This window comes from Esox lucius, chromosome 9, assembly GCF_011004845.1.
Source record: "Esox lucius isolate fEsoLuc1 chromosome 9, fEsoLuc1.pri, whole genome shotgun sequence".
NCBI classification, from domain to species: Eukaryota; Metazoa; Chordata; class Actinopteri; order Esociformes; family Esocidae; genus Esox; species Esox lucius.
The window spans coordinates 20,494,818-20,514,740 of record NC_047577.1 but is presented as its reverse complement, the minus strand read 5'-3'; the positions used below and the strand labels follow the sequence as shown (position 1 = coordinate 20,514,740).

The 19,923-nt window shown below is 43.2% G+C and overlaps 1 protein-coding gene across 3 annotated transcripts; it reads left to right on the top strand.

Annotated features, from left to right (window-relative positions):
• The first annotated feature begins 2,479 nt into the window (after positions 1 to 2,479).
• LOC105008551 (cytochrome P450 2B4) lies at positions 2,480 to 19,923 on the top strand. Of its 3 annotated transcripts, XM_020049493.3 has the most exons (10): positions 2,480 to 2,641; positions 10,598 to 10,760; positions 10,844 to 10,996; positions 11,255 to 11,415; positions 11,959 to 12,132; positions 12,428 to 12,566; positions 12,760 to 12,947; positions 14,052 to 14,125; positions 14,302 to 14,384; positions 18,127 to 18,223. In XM_020049493.3, exons 1-10 carry the CDS (start codon positions 2,480 to 2,482, stop codon positions 18,144 to 18,146), a joined length of 1,317 nt encoding a protein of 438 aa, XP_019905052.2. In that variant the 3' UTR covers positions 18,147 to 18,223. The 3 variants fall into 3 exon arrangements, with proteins under 3 accessions (XP_019905052.2, XP_010866178.2, XP_019905053.2); XM_010867876.3 differs by lacking the exons at positions 14,052 to 14,125; positions 14,302 to 14,384 and adding an exon at positions 18,359 to 19,923 and having other exon boundaries at positions 18,127 to 18,268; XM_020049494.2 differs by lacking the exon at positions 18,127 to 18,223 and having other exon boundaries at positions 14,009 to 14,125; positions 14,302 to 14,383.

The window sequence follows — 19,923 nt, the reverse complement described above, 5'->3', positions numbered from 1 at the left end:
GTGTCAAGCCACTCTTGAACAAGCCACAGCGTCAGAAGCGTCTCGTCTGGTCTAAAGACAAAAAGGACTGGACTGCTGCTGAGTTATTTTCTCTGATGAAAGTACATTTTGCATTTCCTTTGGAAATCAAGGTCCCAGAGTCTGGAGGAAGAGAGGAGAGGCACAGAATCCACATTGCTTGAAGTCCAGTGTAAAGTTTCCACAGTCAGTGATGGTATGGGGTGCCATGTCATCTGCTGGGGTTGGTCCACTGGGTTTTCTGAGGTCCAAGGTCAATGCAGTCTTCTGCCAGGAAGTTTTAAAGCACTTCATGCTTCCTGCTGCTGACCAACTTTATGGAGATGCAGATTTCATTTTCCAACAGGACTTGGCACCTGCACACAGTGCCACAGCTACCAGTACCTGTTCTTAATTGGCCAGCAAACACCCCTGACCTTAACCCTATAGAAAAGCTATGGGGTATTGTGAAGAGGAAGATGTGATATGCCAGACCCAACAATGCAGAAGAGCTGAAGGCCACTATCAGAGCAACCTGGGCTCTCATAACACCTGAGCAGTGCCACAGATTGATCGACTCCATGCCACGCCGCATTGCTTCGGTAATTCAGGCAAAAGGAGCCCCAACTAAGTATTCAGTGCTGTACATGCTCATACTTTTCATGTTCATGCTTTTCAGTTGGCCAACATTTCAAAAAAAAAAAATTTTGTATTGGTCTCAAGTAATATTCTAATTTTCGGAGATACTGAATTTGGGATTTTCAATAGTTGTCAGTTATAATGATCACAATTAAAAGAAATAAACATTTGAAATATATCAGTCTGTGTGTAATGAATGAATATTATATACAAGTTTCAGTTTTTGAATGGAATTACTGACATAAATCAACTTTTTGATGATTTTATAATTATGTGACCAGCACCTGTATATGCAAAAATCTGTAACCGAAAATAACCCCAAGGGGCCAGAGTTTAGAGCAAGGCCTTCCTCATTGGACATCGAAGAAAACAACGAGATTTTCCAACATGTCACCATGCCAACGAAGAGACAATAAGGAGGTTTTTTTTACTCACGAGAGTAAAAAGTAACCGCCCCTGGGGCGAGAGGAATAAAACCGATAGAGGCGAATAGATCTGGACAAATGGATGTGGAGACTTTAGGGTTAAAACAACTGTTTACAGGTCCACTGCAGCGTAATTCATATATTTTGATAATAAATCTGTGTTAAATCTTCATTCGGACCACAGCCTCTTGTTCTTCAGAGATTCTGATATACGTAATTTCTCTACAATACCTTGCTCATTTCCATGGGAATTGCATAAATAATAACAAGGTATGTTATTGTGGTAGTATAGTATACACCATCATGTAATGGCAATGAGTTGCCCTAAAGGAGCAGAACCTAATGCCAAGATTTGCATGTACAGGGCTGTACATACGTTCTCTAATAAATGGTTGAACTCATACGTGGTGTTTTCTGTCTGAACGTATTTGCCAGTTTGGTTGTGTTACATTCTTGTGGTCCAAATGCGATTAATAAATACATTCTTCAATTTGTATTAAACACATTTCCCCAGGCTGGAAGATCTCAATGTATCCAAGTAATTAGGACACCAAAAACCATGTCCATCAGAAAATATTGCAACTTTTAAAAATAAAGAATAATTTCTTTCTACTCCTTGTGTACATCGCTGTCCTCATAGCAGGATCTTAAAATCAGGGGATGCAACATTTTTATAGGAGTTTTACTTTTAACTTTGCTTAGGTTTACACATAGAGGTATATATACAAGATGCAACTGTGATAATTAAATTTAGTTAATTTGTCCTTTTATTAAGATTGTCATATGCAGCATATCATGTCTGTGTCAAGTCATGGCACAGCAGGACACATAGTAGCATGTGCTCATTCACATACAAGTACTCACAGGTTAGTAGTGGAGTGGAGCATGGACACATCATTCCAGGAATTCTTGAGTTGACAGAACTGAGATGATATTCTCTTCCAGTTTCTGTGGTAAGTCGGTCTTCCTCCTTAACTCTCAGAGCTGCACCAAGTATTAATAATTAACAGTTTTCTGATTCAGACAGGGTTGAATAGGAATCCTTCTGAAGTTGCGGCCTGGTTGTAGCTAGGTCTAGGATGTTCAAAAGTACAGCTACAAATCCTAGTTCAACTCTTTTTTTGGAGGGAGTGGAGTTGAAACATTAAAATATTTTTTTTAATGTGTGTACGCCCCCAAACATACACACCGACACCAACCCCCAGGTGAAGGTCTACTGCTCTTCTTTCTGTTATGCCTTATTCTCATTAGATCTCTAAGCGCATTCATTGTAGGTCAGAGGTAAGTTTTAGCATTACATAACTCTTCCCTCAACACCCTGGGGGCCGACAGTGTTCAAAACAAAGTCCACATATTCTGTGGGTGAGTATACCGGAGTATTTAAGTTGGAAGCATAGCACACACATTTCCCATTCGCCATGCTAGGGTTGGTGGTGTTGTTGGGGGTTTTCATTCTCCTGCTGTCCTTCTTCATCAGGGTCCGCCGTCCTAAAAACTTTCCTCCAGGACCTCGTCCCCTGCCCATCCTTGGAAATCTGCTACAACTGGACCCTGTCAACCCTCTGAAAGATCTGGAGAGGGTATAGTAGACCACAACACTTATGCTTCTTGCTGAAAATTGTATTTCAGATATTGATCTTCAATCAAACCATATCATAGGTCAGTGGATACAAGCAACACAGTGACATTTACTAGCTTATACTAGGGTTGAGTGTTGGGACATCAACCAACCATGGGGACAACATCAAAATGTTCTAATTACTTTTATTATATTTGAAGATAGTCTGTCAGTGCACAGCAGTGCCGTGTGTGACATGCAGGGCAACATCTCAAATGGCATATTTACTATATGTCATAGCCTGCATGTTCAACACTGTTATTGGTAGAATATAAACCTAATGCAAGAGAAGGTACATTTTACAAAGAACAAGCAGCAAACGTGTTAAATAGGCCAGAACATACCCTCTCTTTCATGATAATTTATCCATTGAATCTATTAACCTAATACAAGTCTATTTTACAAAGTTGTTTGTGAAGTAATAATGAGAAAGAGAGAATCAACAATTGCATAATCAAAAACCAGAAAAATAATGTTTAAAATATTTATTAATATTGCAGAAAAGGTTAAAAAATATATCCTGCTGCACATTTAGAAGTCTTGGGTCTAAGCCACTCATTTTCCATTGAATTCCATTTAGTGCAGTAAACAATAACATTTGTTTTAAGAAATGTTTTCACAGATAATTTTGCAATCTGGGAGTTTTATCTCTAAATAAAATGTTGTCTTCTCATAATAACATGTAGACTTTTTTTTTAAAGTTTAAGGGTGTATTTCAAAATAGCGCAATTCTGTTCTTTTTAAAACAAATGAATACAAATGTTCTTTTTCATTCCTTTTTCTCCAAACCTAAGAATGCGAATTGGAAAGTATGTACAGAATGTACCGGTCTTTCTGTTAGGGTACTTGGGAGGTCTGGAAAATGAAGCATGCATCAGAGCATACTTTTTGCTTGTGTTGCTGGTGTTCATTTGTTCAATAAACCGTTTAGTTCGAAAACCCAAGTTTCGTTTGTGACCTAGTCAGGTTTTACGTTGCTGTCAGAAGTGGGATTGACCCGGATGGCCATCGGACAGGTGGGTATAGTGAAGCGTGAGGACACACTCTCCCGTTTGGTGGGGGTAGTGTAGCGACCTTGGCAAGACCACTGCCCACTCTTCCAAAAGGGATATCCCTATTTGAAGCAGTGTGTAGTAGCTCCCCGCTGGGGAGCTAAAGGTCATGGGTTCCATACAATGCCTGCCAACAGCTACAGTGTATTACACAATTTATTAAAAATAATTACCAAACTTGTCATCAGGGCATATATATATATTTTTTTTTTTATACATGTTGATGACTATAGCTAATGTTAGAAGACTAGTAAAGGTCATTAGTTAACCAATATATTTATTATTGTTAATGTTAGCATACATTTAGCCAATTTCTGTAGTGTAACATCAACATAGTTATTAAAAGCATAGTTTCCAGGCAAGGGTAAAGTGAGAGGCTCTTTGCAAGGAAGATTAACGTTGCCCAGTTTACTTGCTCTTGAGAACATTTTCTTTCCATTTTTGCCCATGCAGTCATTCTCATGCTCGTTCTCATGCTTAGAATGTCACTTTCTTGAGTTAAACAACTTTTTATTTTCTCCTCAGAGAGGTATTGGGAGTTATTGTCATTGAGCTATAGAGTTGAGGTTATCATTAGCTTGTGTACATAGAGGAGAATCCCTACTTTGTACCTGCCCTGTGTAGGTCTTGTCAGGTCCTGGCCTGGGGGCCACAGTTGGGGCCTGACCACAAAGGTGGCTCCAGGCCAGTGGTTCCAAACTCGAGTCCTGATAGTGGTCCTTGAGTACCCCCAACAGCACACATTTTTGTTGTAGCCCTGGACAAGCACACCCAATTCAACTCAATGAGAGCCTGGTAATTAGTTGACAAGTTGAATCAGCTGTGCTTGGCTGGGGCTACAATGAAAATGTGTACTGTTGGGGGTACTTGAGGACCGTAGTTGGGAACCACTGCTCTAGGCATCTCTGCATTCCATTTTTGATTGTCCCCAATTAGAGTCCGCTGTCCCACATTGCCTCTAATTGGGGACCCTATTTTATTTGCCCTTTGAGTTCTTCAGTTTGTGGTTCATTGTTTGTGTTAGCACTCGGTTCACACACATCCAATGAAATCAATAGGTACCTGAACACCTCTCCGTGAATGCTGAACAATTAACAGCCAGATGATTCTACTGTACACAACAAAACAGAAAAGGTACAGCTAGCACAAACACACAGGGAACTGTGGATAAAATAATGAGATTGTAACGGTCGCAGACGAATGGGACTGTTCTGGTTCGTGTTTTCTGTGTAGTCTGCGTTTGTCATGCCCTTGTTTGGTCTTTCCTGTTCCCAGTTCAGTTGATTAGATACGTTCTGTTCACCTGTGTATAGCCCTCACCTGGTTCTATTCTCCTCATTAGTCTGTGTATTTAGTGGTCATTTTCTCCCTGTCCTTGTCTATCATTGTTGTATTCTCCTGTCTTGTTGTATCGTACCTTTGTATCGCCAGCACACAGTAGGGATGGGAAACCAAGGCTTTCTGAACCATTGATGCTTGTTTAGAAAAAATGCTTCATTGCTCAAAGCTTTCCAGCACAGTGCACAGCAGGGACATCAGCTGGACAAAATATGACGTTTGATTTAGATGTATTGTGTTTAGCCCAGAGCGGTGTGTTTAAAGTAATGGTTAGGATGAATGAATAATGAAGACTATTGAAAAGGGTAACCTCAGTAAAACAGGAATTTGTGGAGGGAGAAAGGATTACATTTTGCATTCAACAAAATCATATTACCGGCAACAGGAAGAATTGAACCCTTGAGCATGGAAACAGCGGTGTGTAATAGTACGGGTGCGCCACAATATTAGATGCATTCATTTGGTATTTGTCATTTGTGCACTGTGGGGTGTTGCATTCTAGTTTGAAAAGAACTTGGTCAAACGAAGCTTCAGATTTTGATTATGTGATATTATACAAAAATATCTTTCAGTTTTAATCACATTCATATCATTTGAATAATTATTGAGCCATTTTAGGCAACAATTCTTAATACTGACCTTTTGTACACAGACAGTAATTGCAATTTTAAAAGCCACAGGTGTTGGAAATTCACTTTTAATTGCCATTTTAACCTGTGTGTGTCACCTTCTGTGTCTGTAACAATGCCAAACATTCAAGGGTATGTAAACTTTTGATTAGGGCCATGATTTGTGTTATCATTATGATTTAAAAAGGAGCCAAACAGCTATGTGATAATATATGGCTTCATATGATGGCTATCTTTAAATAAAATGTTTTGGGGTTTTTTGTACGCATGGTCATATTTTGAAAATCAATGCCGGAATTTCACAATTTCTGCCAGGGTATGCAAACTTATGAGCACAACTGTATATATTGGGATGATGTGCTTTCAGAAGTCTTTTGATGAAATCTGAAAGCTCATCATGAAAAAAATACAGAGAACCTCTCTTTCCAAAATCCTCCTTTCCAACTATGGTAGTTTAAATAAGACGATTAATTATTATATAATTTTTTTAATTTAATTTTCTGTTTCTATTCAGTCAGTTATCGTCTCATCAACTGCCACTGCTCCTTGAACTGCCACCTCTCCTTGAACTGCCACCTTAACGTGGTGGAGGGGTTTGAGTACCCGAGTGACCTTAGGAGCTATGTTGTCTGGGGCTATATGCCCCTGGTAGGGTCTCCCAAGGCAAACAGGTCCTAGGCGACGGGTCAGAAAAAAATCATGGGTTCTGTGACGTCGCCCGGCATGGCGCAGCCGGGACCCCACCCTGGAGCGCCTGGTGGCCGGGCCTTTCCCCATGGGGCCCGGCCGGGCCCAGCCCGAACGAGCGACATGGGGCCGCCCTCCAGTGGGCTCACCACCCACAGGAGGGACCATAAGGGGCCGGTGCAGAGAGGATCGGGCGGCAGTCGAAGGTGGGGGCCTAGACAACCCGATCCCTGGACACGGAAACTAGCTCTAGGGACGTGGAATGTCACCTCGCTGGCGGGGAAGGAGCCTGAGATGGTGCGTGAGGTTGAGAGGTTCCGACTAGAGGTAGTCGGGATCACCTCTACGCACGGCTTGGGCTCTGGAACCACACTCCTTGAGAGAGGATGGACTCTTCACCACTCTGGAGTTGCCCATGGTGAGAGGCGGCGGGCTGGTGTGGGTTTGCTTATAGCTCCCCAGCTCTGCCGCCATGTGTTGGAGTTTACCCCGGTGAACGAGAGGGTCGTTTCCCTGCGCCTACGGGTCGGGGATAGGTCTCTCACTGTTGTTTGTGCCTACGGGCCGAATGGCAGTGCAGAGTACCCGACCTTCTTGGAGTCTCTGGGAGGGGTGCTGGAAAGTGCTCCGACTGGGGACTCTATCGTTCTACTGGGGGACTTCAACGCCCACGTGGGCAACGACAGTGACACCAGGAGGGGCGTGATTGGGAGGAACGGCCCCCCTGATCTGAACCCGAGCGGTGTTCAGTTATTGGACTTCTGTGCTAGTCACAGTTTGTCCATAACGAACACCATGTTCAAGCATAAGGGTGTCCATCAGTGCACGTGGCACCAGGACACCCTAGGCCGCAGGTCGATGATCGACTTTGTTGTCGTTTCATCTGACCTGCGGCCACATGTCTTGGACACTCGGGTGAAGAGAGGGGCGGAGCTGTCAACTGATCACCACCTGGTTGTGAGTTGGATCCGATGGCGGGGGAGGAAGCTGGACAGACTCGGCAGGCCCAAGCGTACTGTAAGGGTCTGCTGGGAACGTCTGGCCGAGTCTCCTGTCAGAGAGATCTTTAACTCCCACCTCCGGCAGAGCTTCGACTGGATCCCGAGGGAGGCTGGAGATATTGAGTCCGAGTGGACCATGTTCTCCACCGCCATTGTCGAAGCGGCCGCTCGGAGCTGTGGCCGTAAGGTCTCCGGTGCCTGTCGAGGCGGCAATCCCCGAACCCGGTGGTGGACACCGGAAGTAAGGGATGCTGTCAAGCTGAAGAAGGAGTCCTATCAGGCCTGGTTGGCTTGTGGGACTCCAGAGGCAGCTGACGGGTACCGACAGGCAAAGCGGACTGCAGCCCGGGTGGTTGTGGAGGCAAAAACTCGGGCCTGGGAGGAGTTCGGTGAGGCCATGGAGAAGGACTATCGGCTGGCCTCGAAGAGATTCTGGCAAACCATCCGGCGCCTCAGGAGAGGGAAACAGTGCCCTACCAACGCTGTTTACAGTAGAGGTGGGCAGCTGTTGACCTCAACTGGGGATGTCGTCGGGCGGTGGAAGGAGTACTTCGAGGATCTCCTCAATCCCGCCGTCACGTCTTCCATTGAGGAAGCAGAGGATGAGGGCTCAGAGGTGGACTCGTCCATCACCCGGGCTGAAGTCACCGAGGTGGTTAAGAAACTCCTCGGTGGCAAGGCACCGGGGGTGGATGAGATCCGCCCTGAGTACCTCAAGTATCTGGATGTTGTGGGGCTGTCTTGGCTGACACGCCTGTGCAACATCGCGTGGCAGTCGGGGACAGTGCCTCTGGGATGGCAGACCGGGGTGGTGGTCCCTCTTTATAAGAAGGGGGACCGGAGGGTGTGTTCCAACTATAGGGGGATCACACTTCTCAGCCTCCCCGGGAAAGTCTATGCCAGGGTTCTGGAGAGGAGAATACGGCCGATAGTAGAACCTCGGATTCAGGAGGAACAGTGTGGTTTTCGTCCAGGCCGCGGAACACTGGACCAGCTCTATACCCTCTACAGGGTGTTGGAGGGTTCATGGGAGTTTGCCCAACCAGTCCACATGTGTTTTGTGGATTTGGAGAAGGCATTCGACTGTGTCCCTCGTGGCATCCTGTGGAGAGTGCTTCGGGAATATGGGGTCCTTTGCTAAGGGCTGTCAGGTCCCTGTACGACCGAAGCAGGAGCTTGGTCCGCATTGCCGGCAGTAAGTCAGACTTGTTCCCTGTGCATGTTGGACTCCGGCAGGGCTGCCCTTTGTCTCCGGTTCTGTTCGTAATTTTTATGGACAGAATTTCTAGGCGCAGCCAGGGGCCGGAGGGTGTCAGGTTTGGGGACCACACGATTTCGTCTCTGCTCTTTGCGGATGATGTTGTCGTGTTGGCCCCTTCAAGCCAGGACCTTCAGCATGCACTTGGACGGTTTGCAGCCGAGTGTGAAGCGGTGGGGATGAAAATCAGTACCTCCAAATCCGAGGCCATGGTCCTCAGTCGGAAAAGGGTGGCTTGCCCACTTCAGGTTGGTGGAGAGTGCCTGCCTCAAGTGGAGGAGTTTAAGTATCTAGGGGTCCTGTTCACGAGTGAGGGAAGGATGGAACGGGAGATTGACAGACGGATCGGTGCAGCTTCTGCAGTAAGGCGGTCGATGTATCGGTCTGTCGTGGTGAAGAAAGAGCTGAGCCGTAAGACGAAGCTCTCGATTTACCGGTCAATCTACGTTCCTACTCTCACCTATGGTCATGAGCTTTGGGTCATGACCGAAAGGACAAGATCCTGGATACAGGCGGCCGAAATGAGCTTTCTCCGCAGGGTGGCTGGGCGATCCCTTAGAGATAGGGTGAGAAGCTCGGTCACCCGGGAGGAGCTCAGAGTAGAGCCGCTGCTCCTCCACATCGAGAGGGGTCAGCTGAGGTGGCTTGGGCATCTGTTTCGGATGCCTCCGGAACGCCTTCCTGGGAAGGTGTTCCGGTCCCGTCCCACCGGGAAGAGACCCCGGGGAAGACCTAGGACACGCTGGAGGGACTATGTCTCCCGGCTGGCCTGGGAACGCCTCGGTGTCCCCCCGGAAGAGCTGGAGGAAGTGTCTGGGGAGAGGGAAGTCTGGGCATCCCTGCTTAGACTGCTGCCCCCGCGACCCGGCCCCGGATTAAGCGGAAGATGATGCGATGCGATGCGATGCAACTGCCACTGAAAAATAGGAATTTAACAAATATTTTAGTCGACGTAATGAACACTGTCATACGCACATTCTCCATTGCTCTCTAATACACATTCCTATTCCCCTTTCCAAGTACTTAGCTAAGCAGCACTCTTACCTTTTCTACTTCTCAAATTACCTACTATTCTGTATGACTGTCAAATAATAGCTAACACTAAATTATTCTCTTGTACGACTCTCAAATTAATGTTCTATGACTACTATCAAGTAACTAGCTCTACTTTATGACTCTCTTGACTAACTTGCTCTTTCAAATACTTCTCTCTGCATTAAAACAGTAGAGCTTCGAAAACTGAACAGTGCTTCGGACCTCCACGTTCATTTGTCCTGTGCCTAGCGCACAACGCTCGCCTTCTTCGACCCTACATTTGCCTCTGTCTCCCTCCATAAACTTGACAGAGATCTTCCACAACACAGGAAGCCTCACAAAGTTTTTATAAATTGGAGAAAAATGTATTGTCTTGTGGGGATTGCGCCCAGATAAAACAAATGATTATGCATTCTTTATGCTAAAAAAATTATCTGAATATGTTATACAATCGATTTTAAAGACTAATGTGAAATTAGCTTGATAAGCAATAATATGTGGAATCAGTTGTTCACCTTAAAAGTAAACATCTTGTATCGAAACTGATTAAAACGGACTCATATATTGGTATCTATAGGACTAGATAATGCTATACAGCAGGTATAGAATGGTGGTTAGGGGGATTGGGCCAATGACAAAAAGGTTCATGGATTGAATCCTTGAGCTTAAGATAAAAAATATGGACTAGATACTAATAGTTGCCTGGTCTGTGACATGCAAATAACACATTTCCAAATCACCCATGAGTGTAACACAAATTGTACATGTGTGACATACAATAAATAAGCAGCTTATATTATGAAAACAAACAAGGTTTAAATATGAAAATATGTTTCCAACAGAAGCAGTGGTAGTAATTGCATTAGTAGCAGCAATAACAGAAAAATGCTCTTTCTGTCTTTCATTTCTGTGCTTCAGCTGAAGAGGCGCTATGGAAACGTGTTTAGTCTGTATGTCGGCACGCAGCCTGTTGTGATTCTGAATGGCCTGGAGGCAATTCGTGAGGCACTGGTAACCCGCGCAATGGAATACGGAGGACGGCCAAACCATATCATGATCAGTCACGTCTTGCAAGGCAAAGGTAGAAAGTTCTTGACCTATTTTATAGTTTGTCGAATATTATTGAGTGCATGGCAGAGTTGTACTGTGTGTTTTTGTCTTTAGGGGTCATCTTGGCCAATTATGGCTCAAGCTGGAGGGAACACAGGCGCTTCACCCTCACCACATTGAGGAACTTTGGTCTTGGAAAACGCTCCATGGAAGAACGAATCTTAGGAGAAGTTACCCACATCTGCAAAGAGCTGGAGAGCAGTGCCGGTACAGTCCTTCTACATTTGGATTTTCAAATGACGTAATGTAACAAATCTTATTCAGAGAAACGTATATTAGTGAACGCATCAATTTTCGTACTTTCTCAAACGGGCACTGTCAGCAGGGATTTCCATGCTGTTAAATTATAACATCTAATAAAAACACTGTTAACTGTAACAAGCTATGCTGTCAATGTGTTCAAATCAGTAGCTCTGTGATTGTTGCTCTTTGTGCATTAACTGTGGCGTTGATGTGTCCTATCAGGCGATTTGATTGATCCGCAGAATCTGTTCCATTTGGCGGCGTCCAACATCATCTGCTCGCTGATTTTTGGAGAGAGATTTTCATACGACGACCCGATCTTCCTCACCCTCATCCAGTGGTTGCAGGATTTGACTAAACAATCTATCAGTCCTTGGGCCATGGTACAGTGAAAACCCTGTAGAAAGTCCTTCTAAGAAATAATGCTTCGCTGCGTGCCGACAGTGCCAGGGTTTCTCTAAAGGGTGGTGGGAATTGGCACAGCAACATTCATGGTAGATGAATAGAAGTTCAGACAGGACAGCCTTGTGTAGTATTTCTCTATCTAGTGGCAGGTAAAAGACCTGCGTGCTCCATTGTGGTGGTTGGCCAGGAAATGTACTCCTATGAGTCAGCAAATGCTTCCATGTTGAGCTACCAGTGTGATAAAAGGTTGTGTCTCTAGTTCTGCCTATCACTTTCCTCAACCTGCTGGGGAGTTGTTGTGATAAGGCAAGGCCATAACTGCAAATTGGAAATCCTAAAATGGGAAAGAGGGAAATCGAGGGAAAAATCATACAGGTTCCCCACTGCAGCAACAAAAAAATAAATAAATACAGGAATGCTAACATTTTTTTTTCTCAGACAGTACATGGTCCTCACTGTTATTCTATGTCCTTAACTCACATTAACATTCTGATGTCCTTTTGTGGATCTATCCCTTTTAGGTCTATGAAATTCTCCCGGTCTTGAGGCCCCTCCCTTTGCCCTTCAGGAACGTTTTCCAAAAATGTGATGAAATCAAAGACTTTATCAGCAAGATTGTGACTCAGCACAAACATTCATGGGTTGCAGGAGAGCCCAGAGACCTGATTGACTCCTATCTGGACCAGATTGACAAGGTAAGAAAACAAAAAAGATTTAACGTGTCTGAGTAAAACTTTGTGTTTGCAAGAATGGTCCATATGGGCCGGAGGCTCTCGAATGTTTCTCTGAGATGAAGCAGCTTTATGTATAAGTAGAACAATGGATAGGACACTGGTTGTCTGTAGCTTGGCTTGACCCTGCATCCAACTGCCTGTCTGTGAGGCATCTGGTCCAATTTTATTCTTGGCTTGCAAATAGTATGTAGCACTGTACTCGATGGAGCAGGACAGCCTGGAGAATATACTATAAACGCGTGTATATGTGTTTCAGACTGCTGAAGAAGGCTCCACATTTAATGACACACAGATGGTGTCTCTCCTACTTGATCTGTTCATTGCGGGTACAGACACCACTTCAAACACCCTCCGTTCTGTCATGCTACACCTGATGACCAACCAACCTATACAAGGTGGGTAAACACACACAACATTCAAACTGGCATACATGTCATGCATTATAAACAGGGTGAATCAGATCTTGTTTGTAGATGACCGTGATGCCGGTGATGACCACATTCATGGTAAATAGTGCATATGTTGCCTCCAAATACATTACAAAACATAAATCAAATGGACTCTTGGCGGTGTGCATGTTTGTCCCAGATCGCTGTCACAGAGAAATTGAAGAGGTTCTTGAGGGACGGGTAGACGCCTCGTTTGAGGACAGACATGCCATGCCGTATGTTCAAGCCGTGATCCATGAGGCACAGCGCATGAGTGACACTGTTCCTCTTAGCGTGTTCCACAGCACCTGCAAGGACACACAACTACAGGGCTACCAGCTGCCCAAGGTGAGCATTGCCTTGACAAACTGATATCCTGCCTATTGATGAACTTGGAACTATTTGGGCTACAGGAAGTGATGTCATGATGGGTGGTTACCCCTGTTACTAATAGCGTAAGAAAACAAGAAAGTTTCAAAGCAAACTAGGAATTGTTTTCTGGTCCGTTAGTCCAGCAATTTTGTATAAAAGACATGCAAACAAACAAGAATAGTGGACTGAGCTTAAAAACAATAGACTGATCATTAATATAAAAAAATATGTAAGGTGAATGATCCATTTGAGGGTTATGCGTGTAGGTGGGGAGTGGCCTATAATCAGTTTGGTCCTGGGGGCAGGTTCATGAGGCCAACTGCTGTAGGAAAGAAACTGTTCATGTGGCAAGAGGTTTTGGTCCTGATAGACCTCAACCTTCCAGAGGGGAGAATTCTGAATAGTAAATTTCCAGGGTGAGAGGGATCAATGCCAATCTTTGCTAATCTCCTCCGCATCCTGTAGGTGTGTAGGTCTTGTACAGACTGCATGTTGTAGCCAAACACCCTCTCTGCAGAGTGGATGCGTTGCAGCCTGCCTTTGGTTTTGGAGGTGGCTGCAGCGTACCAGGTGATGATGGATAAGGTCAGAATGGCAATGTAGAAATGCACCATCATAGTCGTTGGCAGGTTGAACTTTTTCAGCTGCCGCAGGAAGTACATCCTCTGCTGTGCTTTCTTTGTGAATGAGGTGATGTTCAGCTCCCACTTGAGATCCTGGGTGATGGTGGTGCCCAGAAAGTGAAAGGACTCCACAGAGTTGACTGGGTAGCCACCCAGGGTGATGGGGGGGGGGCAGCTGGGTTTCTGCTGAAGACCACTGTCATCTCCACCGTCTTTAGGGCGTTGAGCTGAATATATCTCGAGCAGATCAGGGAGAATACAGTGTGCTTGTTCAGCAGATGCATACAGTAAGATGGACAAAGAGGTGCATTTGAAATATTTTAGGAATGTCGGCTAATAGTTTCAACGATCTTCTGCATCGCTTGGAACCCTTCATTACATCATGCTACCCACTTCACACAAAACCTGCTTCAGGGGAGAACTGTTTTCCCTCCACCAACAAACATTCCATGGATAGGAGTCACCATCCCCATGTCATCGTTGGAGATGCTGCTTTTCCATTGCATGTAAATCTGATGAAGCCCTTTCAAAGTAAGCAATTGTTTATTGATATTCTGAATCAATATTGATATTCTAATATTCATAAGCAGACCAAATATTAGATTAATTAAAGATTTAGATTAGATTCAACAAAATGCAGTAAGAGAATCAGTGGATTTTTTTGTGTTATGTTATTTTAAATTTCAATGTATATTCTGCTTTACCAGGTGCCAATCTGGACGACAGCAAGAGGATCTACAACTATCAACATTCACGGGCCGGGCCGGATGTGTGATTCAGAACAAATTTGGTATGATGGTCTCAAGGTGGAAAATTCTAGGCAGACTGTCGGAATTCCTACCAGACAAATGTACAAATGTTGTGAAGGCCTGTGCTGTACTGCACAACTATCTGGCCTATAGAGATGCTGCCAACACACCTGCAACAAGGTGTATACCACTTAGTTTCAAAGACTCTTTTGAACACTGGCGAGGCACAGCCAGGGAGAAGAGAAGTCAGGTCACAGAGGGAGGCAGAGATGGGGACACATGGTCACACATGGTCAAGTCCAAGCAAGTCTCAAGTCTTAACCATCAAGTCTCGAGTCAAGTCTCAAGTCACAGTTCAGATAAATCAAGCAAGTCAAGTCAAGGGTCCACCCTAAGCAAGTCAAGTCGAGTCCTTATAAGTTTCAAGTCAAGTCAAGTCACAGTACTAAAGAGATGAACACACACAGTGTCCTCTGTTTCTGACGAGCGCTCGGTGCGAAGCTCGATTTCAAAATCAAATATTTTTCTCCTCCGCGGTACAATTTTTTGGTGGGGACGAAGCCGAGGGATCTTGAATCAGCCTGAAGGGGTTGTATTCGCTATAACAACCGCCTCGCTATACCTTATCCCGCGTATTACATGGCTACCTTGACACAAAATATTGATTTCAAAAGGAATGTATTGATTTATAAACGATTGTATTGCTTCCTCTAAAGAAAATAATCTGTTCCGTCTCTGGTTAGAATCCTGCTGCGTCCATAGCAACGCGCTGTTTTTCATGGCAACGGTCTGTTATCAAGAAATAACACGCATTCTGCACTGGTATTCAGCCAATCCATGTAATAAGGGCTAATAATAACAACCTTATAAACTAATTATTGTGACTGAAAAACTGCCTAATATGTAATTACGCTGTAATTATTCTTGTCTGTATGAGTAAAAAAAAAAAAAAACTATTCGAAATGTTTAGGTAATCACATCGGCGCCTCCATGTTAGCCTTTCATGCAGTAAAGTTAACTGTTATGGTGTAAGCACAGTGCTTTTTAGTTTCCACACGCAGTCCACAAACACTTGAAAATGCGCACATTTAATACAGACATTATAGCCTACGTGTAATAATATACATGCCCGCTCATTTTAAGATGCCCATCAACATTAAAATTCAGGCTATGCCACTGTTATAGTCAAATTCCCTTACATCTATTTCCCAGACGTATTCAGTAATGATAATGGTCACATTTCTAACAAGAAAAAAAAAAACATAATATGCAACCAAGGCCAAATTATGACAAACAAAAGATTAATTCATTACATTAGTAACTTAATCGTTATAGATCTTAGTGACACTGAATATAACGAGATTACTTTCTTACCTTAATGTGGTTCTTAAAATGACGAATGAAATTTGACGTTGTTGTTGTCGTGTCAGATACTCTTGTGTTGCATATTTTGCATCTGGCAAATCTTTTTTTATTCACACGGTCCATTTCAAAGTCCTTGTTTCCAAACGATACTATTTGTGGAGCTCGACTAACGTTACTGTCTGCCATGTTTGGCGCGGTTTGAATTGTGCAGCGTTAAAGGCACATACGCTGATTAGTGGTGCTGATGTCACAACATATAAAATAATTTTATTGCTGTTTGTTTATTATAAGTTCAAGTCATTGTCGAGTCTTCCACTTCAAGTCAAGTCAAGTCTCAAGTAACTTGTTCTCAAGTCAAAGTCAAGTCAAGTCCTTTTCATACTTTAATCAAGCAAGTCACAAGTCCTGAAAAGTCCCTCTGGAGGGAGGCAACTTGGCTGATGCATGGAGAGCCTCTCTGGCTGCTGTTGGAGTCTGCAATGACCTGATGAGGTTTTTCATGTGCCATGGCAGGATACGATGCTGAGGGCTGGCCTACAGGCCTACTGAACTCTCAGTGAATTATGGTCATACACATTTAAAGAAAACCTATTTTTATTTTGTCAAATATTTGTATCTACAGTTGTAAGTGTAACAATAAAGTATTACAAACAGTGAAAAGAGCAGACTACTTAGAACTTATTATTTAAGTGCACTTAAGTATTTTGTTCAAATGTGCAGTTTCTCTAAAATAATATTCAATCAAATAACTCAAAAGGTCAACATCCATGAAGTGTGCAAATTATTTTCACTCAAATCACAAACAAAAGTTATTTAGCCACTTTGGAAACAGAGTCAGAGACCCGGCCCCGGATAAGCGGAAGAAGATGGTATGGTATGGTATGGAAACAGAGTAATAGCCACATCGGGATGTGTATTCAAACAGTGTCTTCAGCCGGCCGTGTCTCCAGCACTTTCTTTCCCCATATCAGATAAAAGCTGATTCATTTTGAACTTGGCTAGACCTTATTTATGTTGTGGCAGTTTGCGGATCAGGTCACATATGGTGTGACAAAATCTTGCAATATCGTCGTCAAACTAAAGTGAGCATGGCATGTCTCTCTTCCTTGTCTTTTCTGCGCTGATCCAGAAGGTTAAGTTTAGCTGTCAGGTCATTGTTCTTACTAAATACTCTTTAGTGTTCTCTAGGAGGATGAAGAGTCGTCAGGACAGGATGTACCTGGAGAGACACTCCTGGTTGTTTTCGGTGGACAGGTCTTTGGTAATTAGACGGACAGGTTCTAATGATGGTCTGTTCTCAGCCTCGGGGTCAACTGATGCAGCTGGTGAAGTTACATTTGAGTCCAGGTCAGTTTCAGGTGACTGTAGGATTGATGAGCTGCTGCTGTACTCCATCTACTCATCTAAAGAAAAATCACGTTGAAAATTGACACATTAACTTTGCATTTAATGTTGGATGAACAACTAGCAAGCATGGCAAAATAGTACTATTAGTGTTAGCTAGCCAAACCTGCTTTACATAAAACGTCTGTTTCTACAGATAAAATTGTGGCAGCAATATTTATAGCCACATCTAAATATAACTACATTTAATTTAGTAGTTGGCTAATTAACTCAGCCATGCAAAACAAACGACTGTTAAAACGAACGCAACAGAATAACTAGAGTATACACTTTTAGTACTTGCAGTTTAGGATACAGTTTAGTTTCTCCGACAACGTGACTAAAATTTTTCGTTTACTCCCAGTCCATGGGGATAACTCAAGTGTATTGATAAAAAAGTCAACTAAGTTTTTGTTTCCTGTGTTGCTAATACAAATCGTTAAACTTTACTGGCCAGTAAGCCAACTTTGTAGTAGAAGTAATCAACACTGAATTTGCCAATTTTAAAAACTGAAATGCCCAGTTTGTGTCCTCGCCATAATTGGAGTTGGTTCCACTGTGTTGTATGTGCCCGGACAGCCAATAAAGCATTATATAAAACGGAGGTACTTTTTTCCCTCTTGCATCTCTTCTTCGTTCATACAGGAAGTCAAATTTGGCCAGAATTCCTCTGTAAAACCCTCCCTCCGCCATCCAACCAATCATCGTTTGTGCTGCTCTGCAGTTCACGTACGAGTAGCTATGCGCTTTTAGATCTTGCCTGGCTGTGCGGCTCTGTGGTGTCTGCGGAGCCTACGCAGACGCGTTTGACATTGAAGTAAAAATCAGGCTTAAGATCTTATAGTCAGACATACTGTTTACACACAGACTTTACAGGGCAGGTCAAATAAAACCAAGTGATGTGCTTGTGCCTTCTGCAGTGCAATGTTTGTGTTTCATTCTGGAAATGTTCTTGAGATGAAAGTAAGTGCTTTCTCATTCTTCTCTGTATCTTTTCTTCTCGCCCATACTTCCTCTCACTCTTATCTGGTCCAGGGCACAATGGTGATTCCTAATCTGTCCTCTGTACTTCATGAGGAGGGCCAGTGGAAGTTCCCACACGAGTTCAACCCTGAGAACTTCCTCAATGATAAAGGAGAGTTTGTGAAACCAGAGGCCTTTCTTCCGTTCTCAACAGGTAGGGTACAGAGAGACAGAGGAAGTACGTTAATATTGGCATAAAAACCCTGTAATAATATGTTTGTGTTCTGATGTTTGTGTTCCCCAGGAATTCGTGTGTGTCTTGGGGAGGGGTTGGCACGTATGGAGCTCTTCTTGTTTGTGGTGACCTTGCTTCAGCGTTTTCAATTTGTCTGGCCTGAAACTGGAGGTGTCCCAGATTTAAGCCTCATCTTTGGCGGGACACAATCTCAAAAGCCCTACCGTATGGGTGTGCGTGTGTGGAACGGCCAGCGAGCCTGAACTCCCTACAATCTCTGCAATGGAGCAGTATGTCTGTCACTCAAACAGCTAAATGTCTATTATGTTATTATTCGCTTTTAGTTGTTTGACTCATTGCCTGATGGAAATAACACTACAGTTGTTAATTATAAATATATTACCAACCATTAAAATATTTTAGGAATGATCATTAACACCTATACAATCTAGTAATTCATATTACTGTAAATACAGTGCTCTTCTTAAAAATTACCAAAAATATTCTTAAACATGTGGCACCCCTAGAAAGTCCTATGAACCAAATCGGTAAAAGTATTTTGCCATTTAAATACATTTTTCTTTTCATCCACCAACATAGTGAAAGTCAGAAAACACCAAATGAAATGACACAAAATGTAGTTGACCATCATAAATTTGACAATGGCTGGATAAAATTAAAATGACCACTAATAGGAATTTCTAAATTAACTGGAGCTGTGATGTACCGGCCTGGAAGAGGACTGAAGTGTATTGTGCACAAATGTACAGTTAGAAGGATGGTTTCAGAAGTAACATAGATTCTACGCAGTTGGAGAATTGCAGACCCTGGTTGAATCTTGGGGTCTTGAACACTGCAGTTACAGTAGAAGCCACCTTAAAGCCAACAAGCCTTTCGGACGTCTTGCCAGAAGAACAACCAAACTGTCCACTGTCTCTGCTGTTATGAAGACATTAACGCTGAAGCCTGGAGTTTGCTAAACACCATTTGAACTTTGACAGGAATTGGGTTCTGTGGACGAAACAAGATAAAATAGAGCTTTTTGACAGACCGCAGAACTGGTTTTAGTTTAAAAATGTGGATGGTCATGTAGGAAATTCCAACTGTTAAGTATGCTGGTAAAGGGGGGATGTTGTGTGAAAAAGTTATTCCCTGCATTTTTTACTTAACCCGTTTAACCTGACAAAATCAGGCATTCTAAACGTTACCACAAGCTTGACTGTGCCTTGTGGTGATCTTGTAGTGAGTTATGTGCAGCCCTGATTACAATGATGAACGATGGCAATTTTGATAATGCTAGACCATATAACTTTATTGATTAAACATCAATCATACTTACATAGCAAAGGTTATGTTATAATGAACAATTGGGTCTCACGTCCTTGTTGTCCAAACCAGAGGGCAAAAGTATCTTTGCACCCATATTTAGAATGTAGGGTGGGCATGGCCACCTTTTAAAAGAAAGGCCTAATGCCAAATCCATTCAATATTATGGTAAATATCTACTGCAGCATGAAAAGGAATGATGTGAAATTTAACATACTTACTGTTAACTTTTCAATATTGGCAATATCCCATAATATTATAAATATCCCAACATTATAAAATGTTACCAATGCAATTAGAAAAGTAAA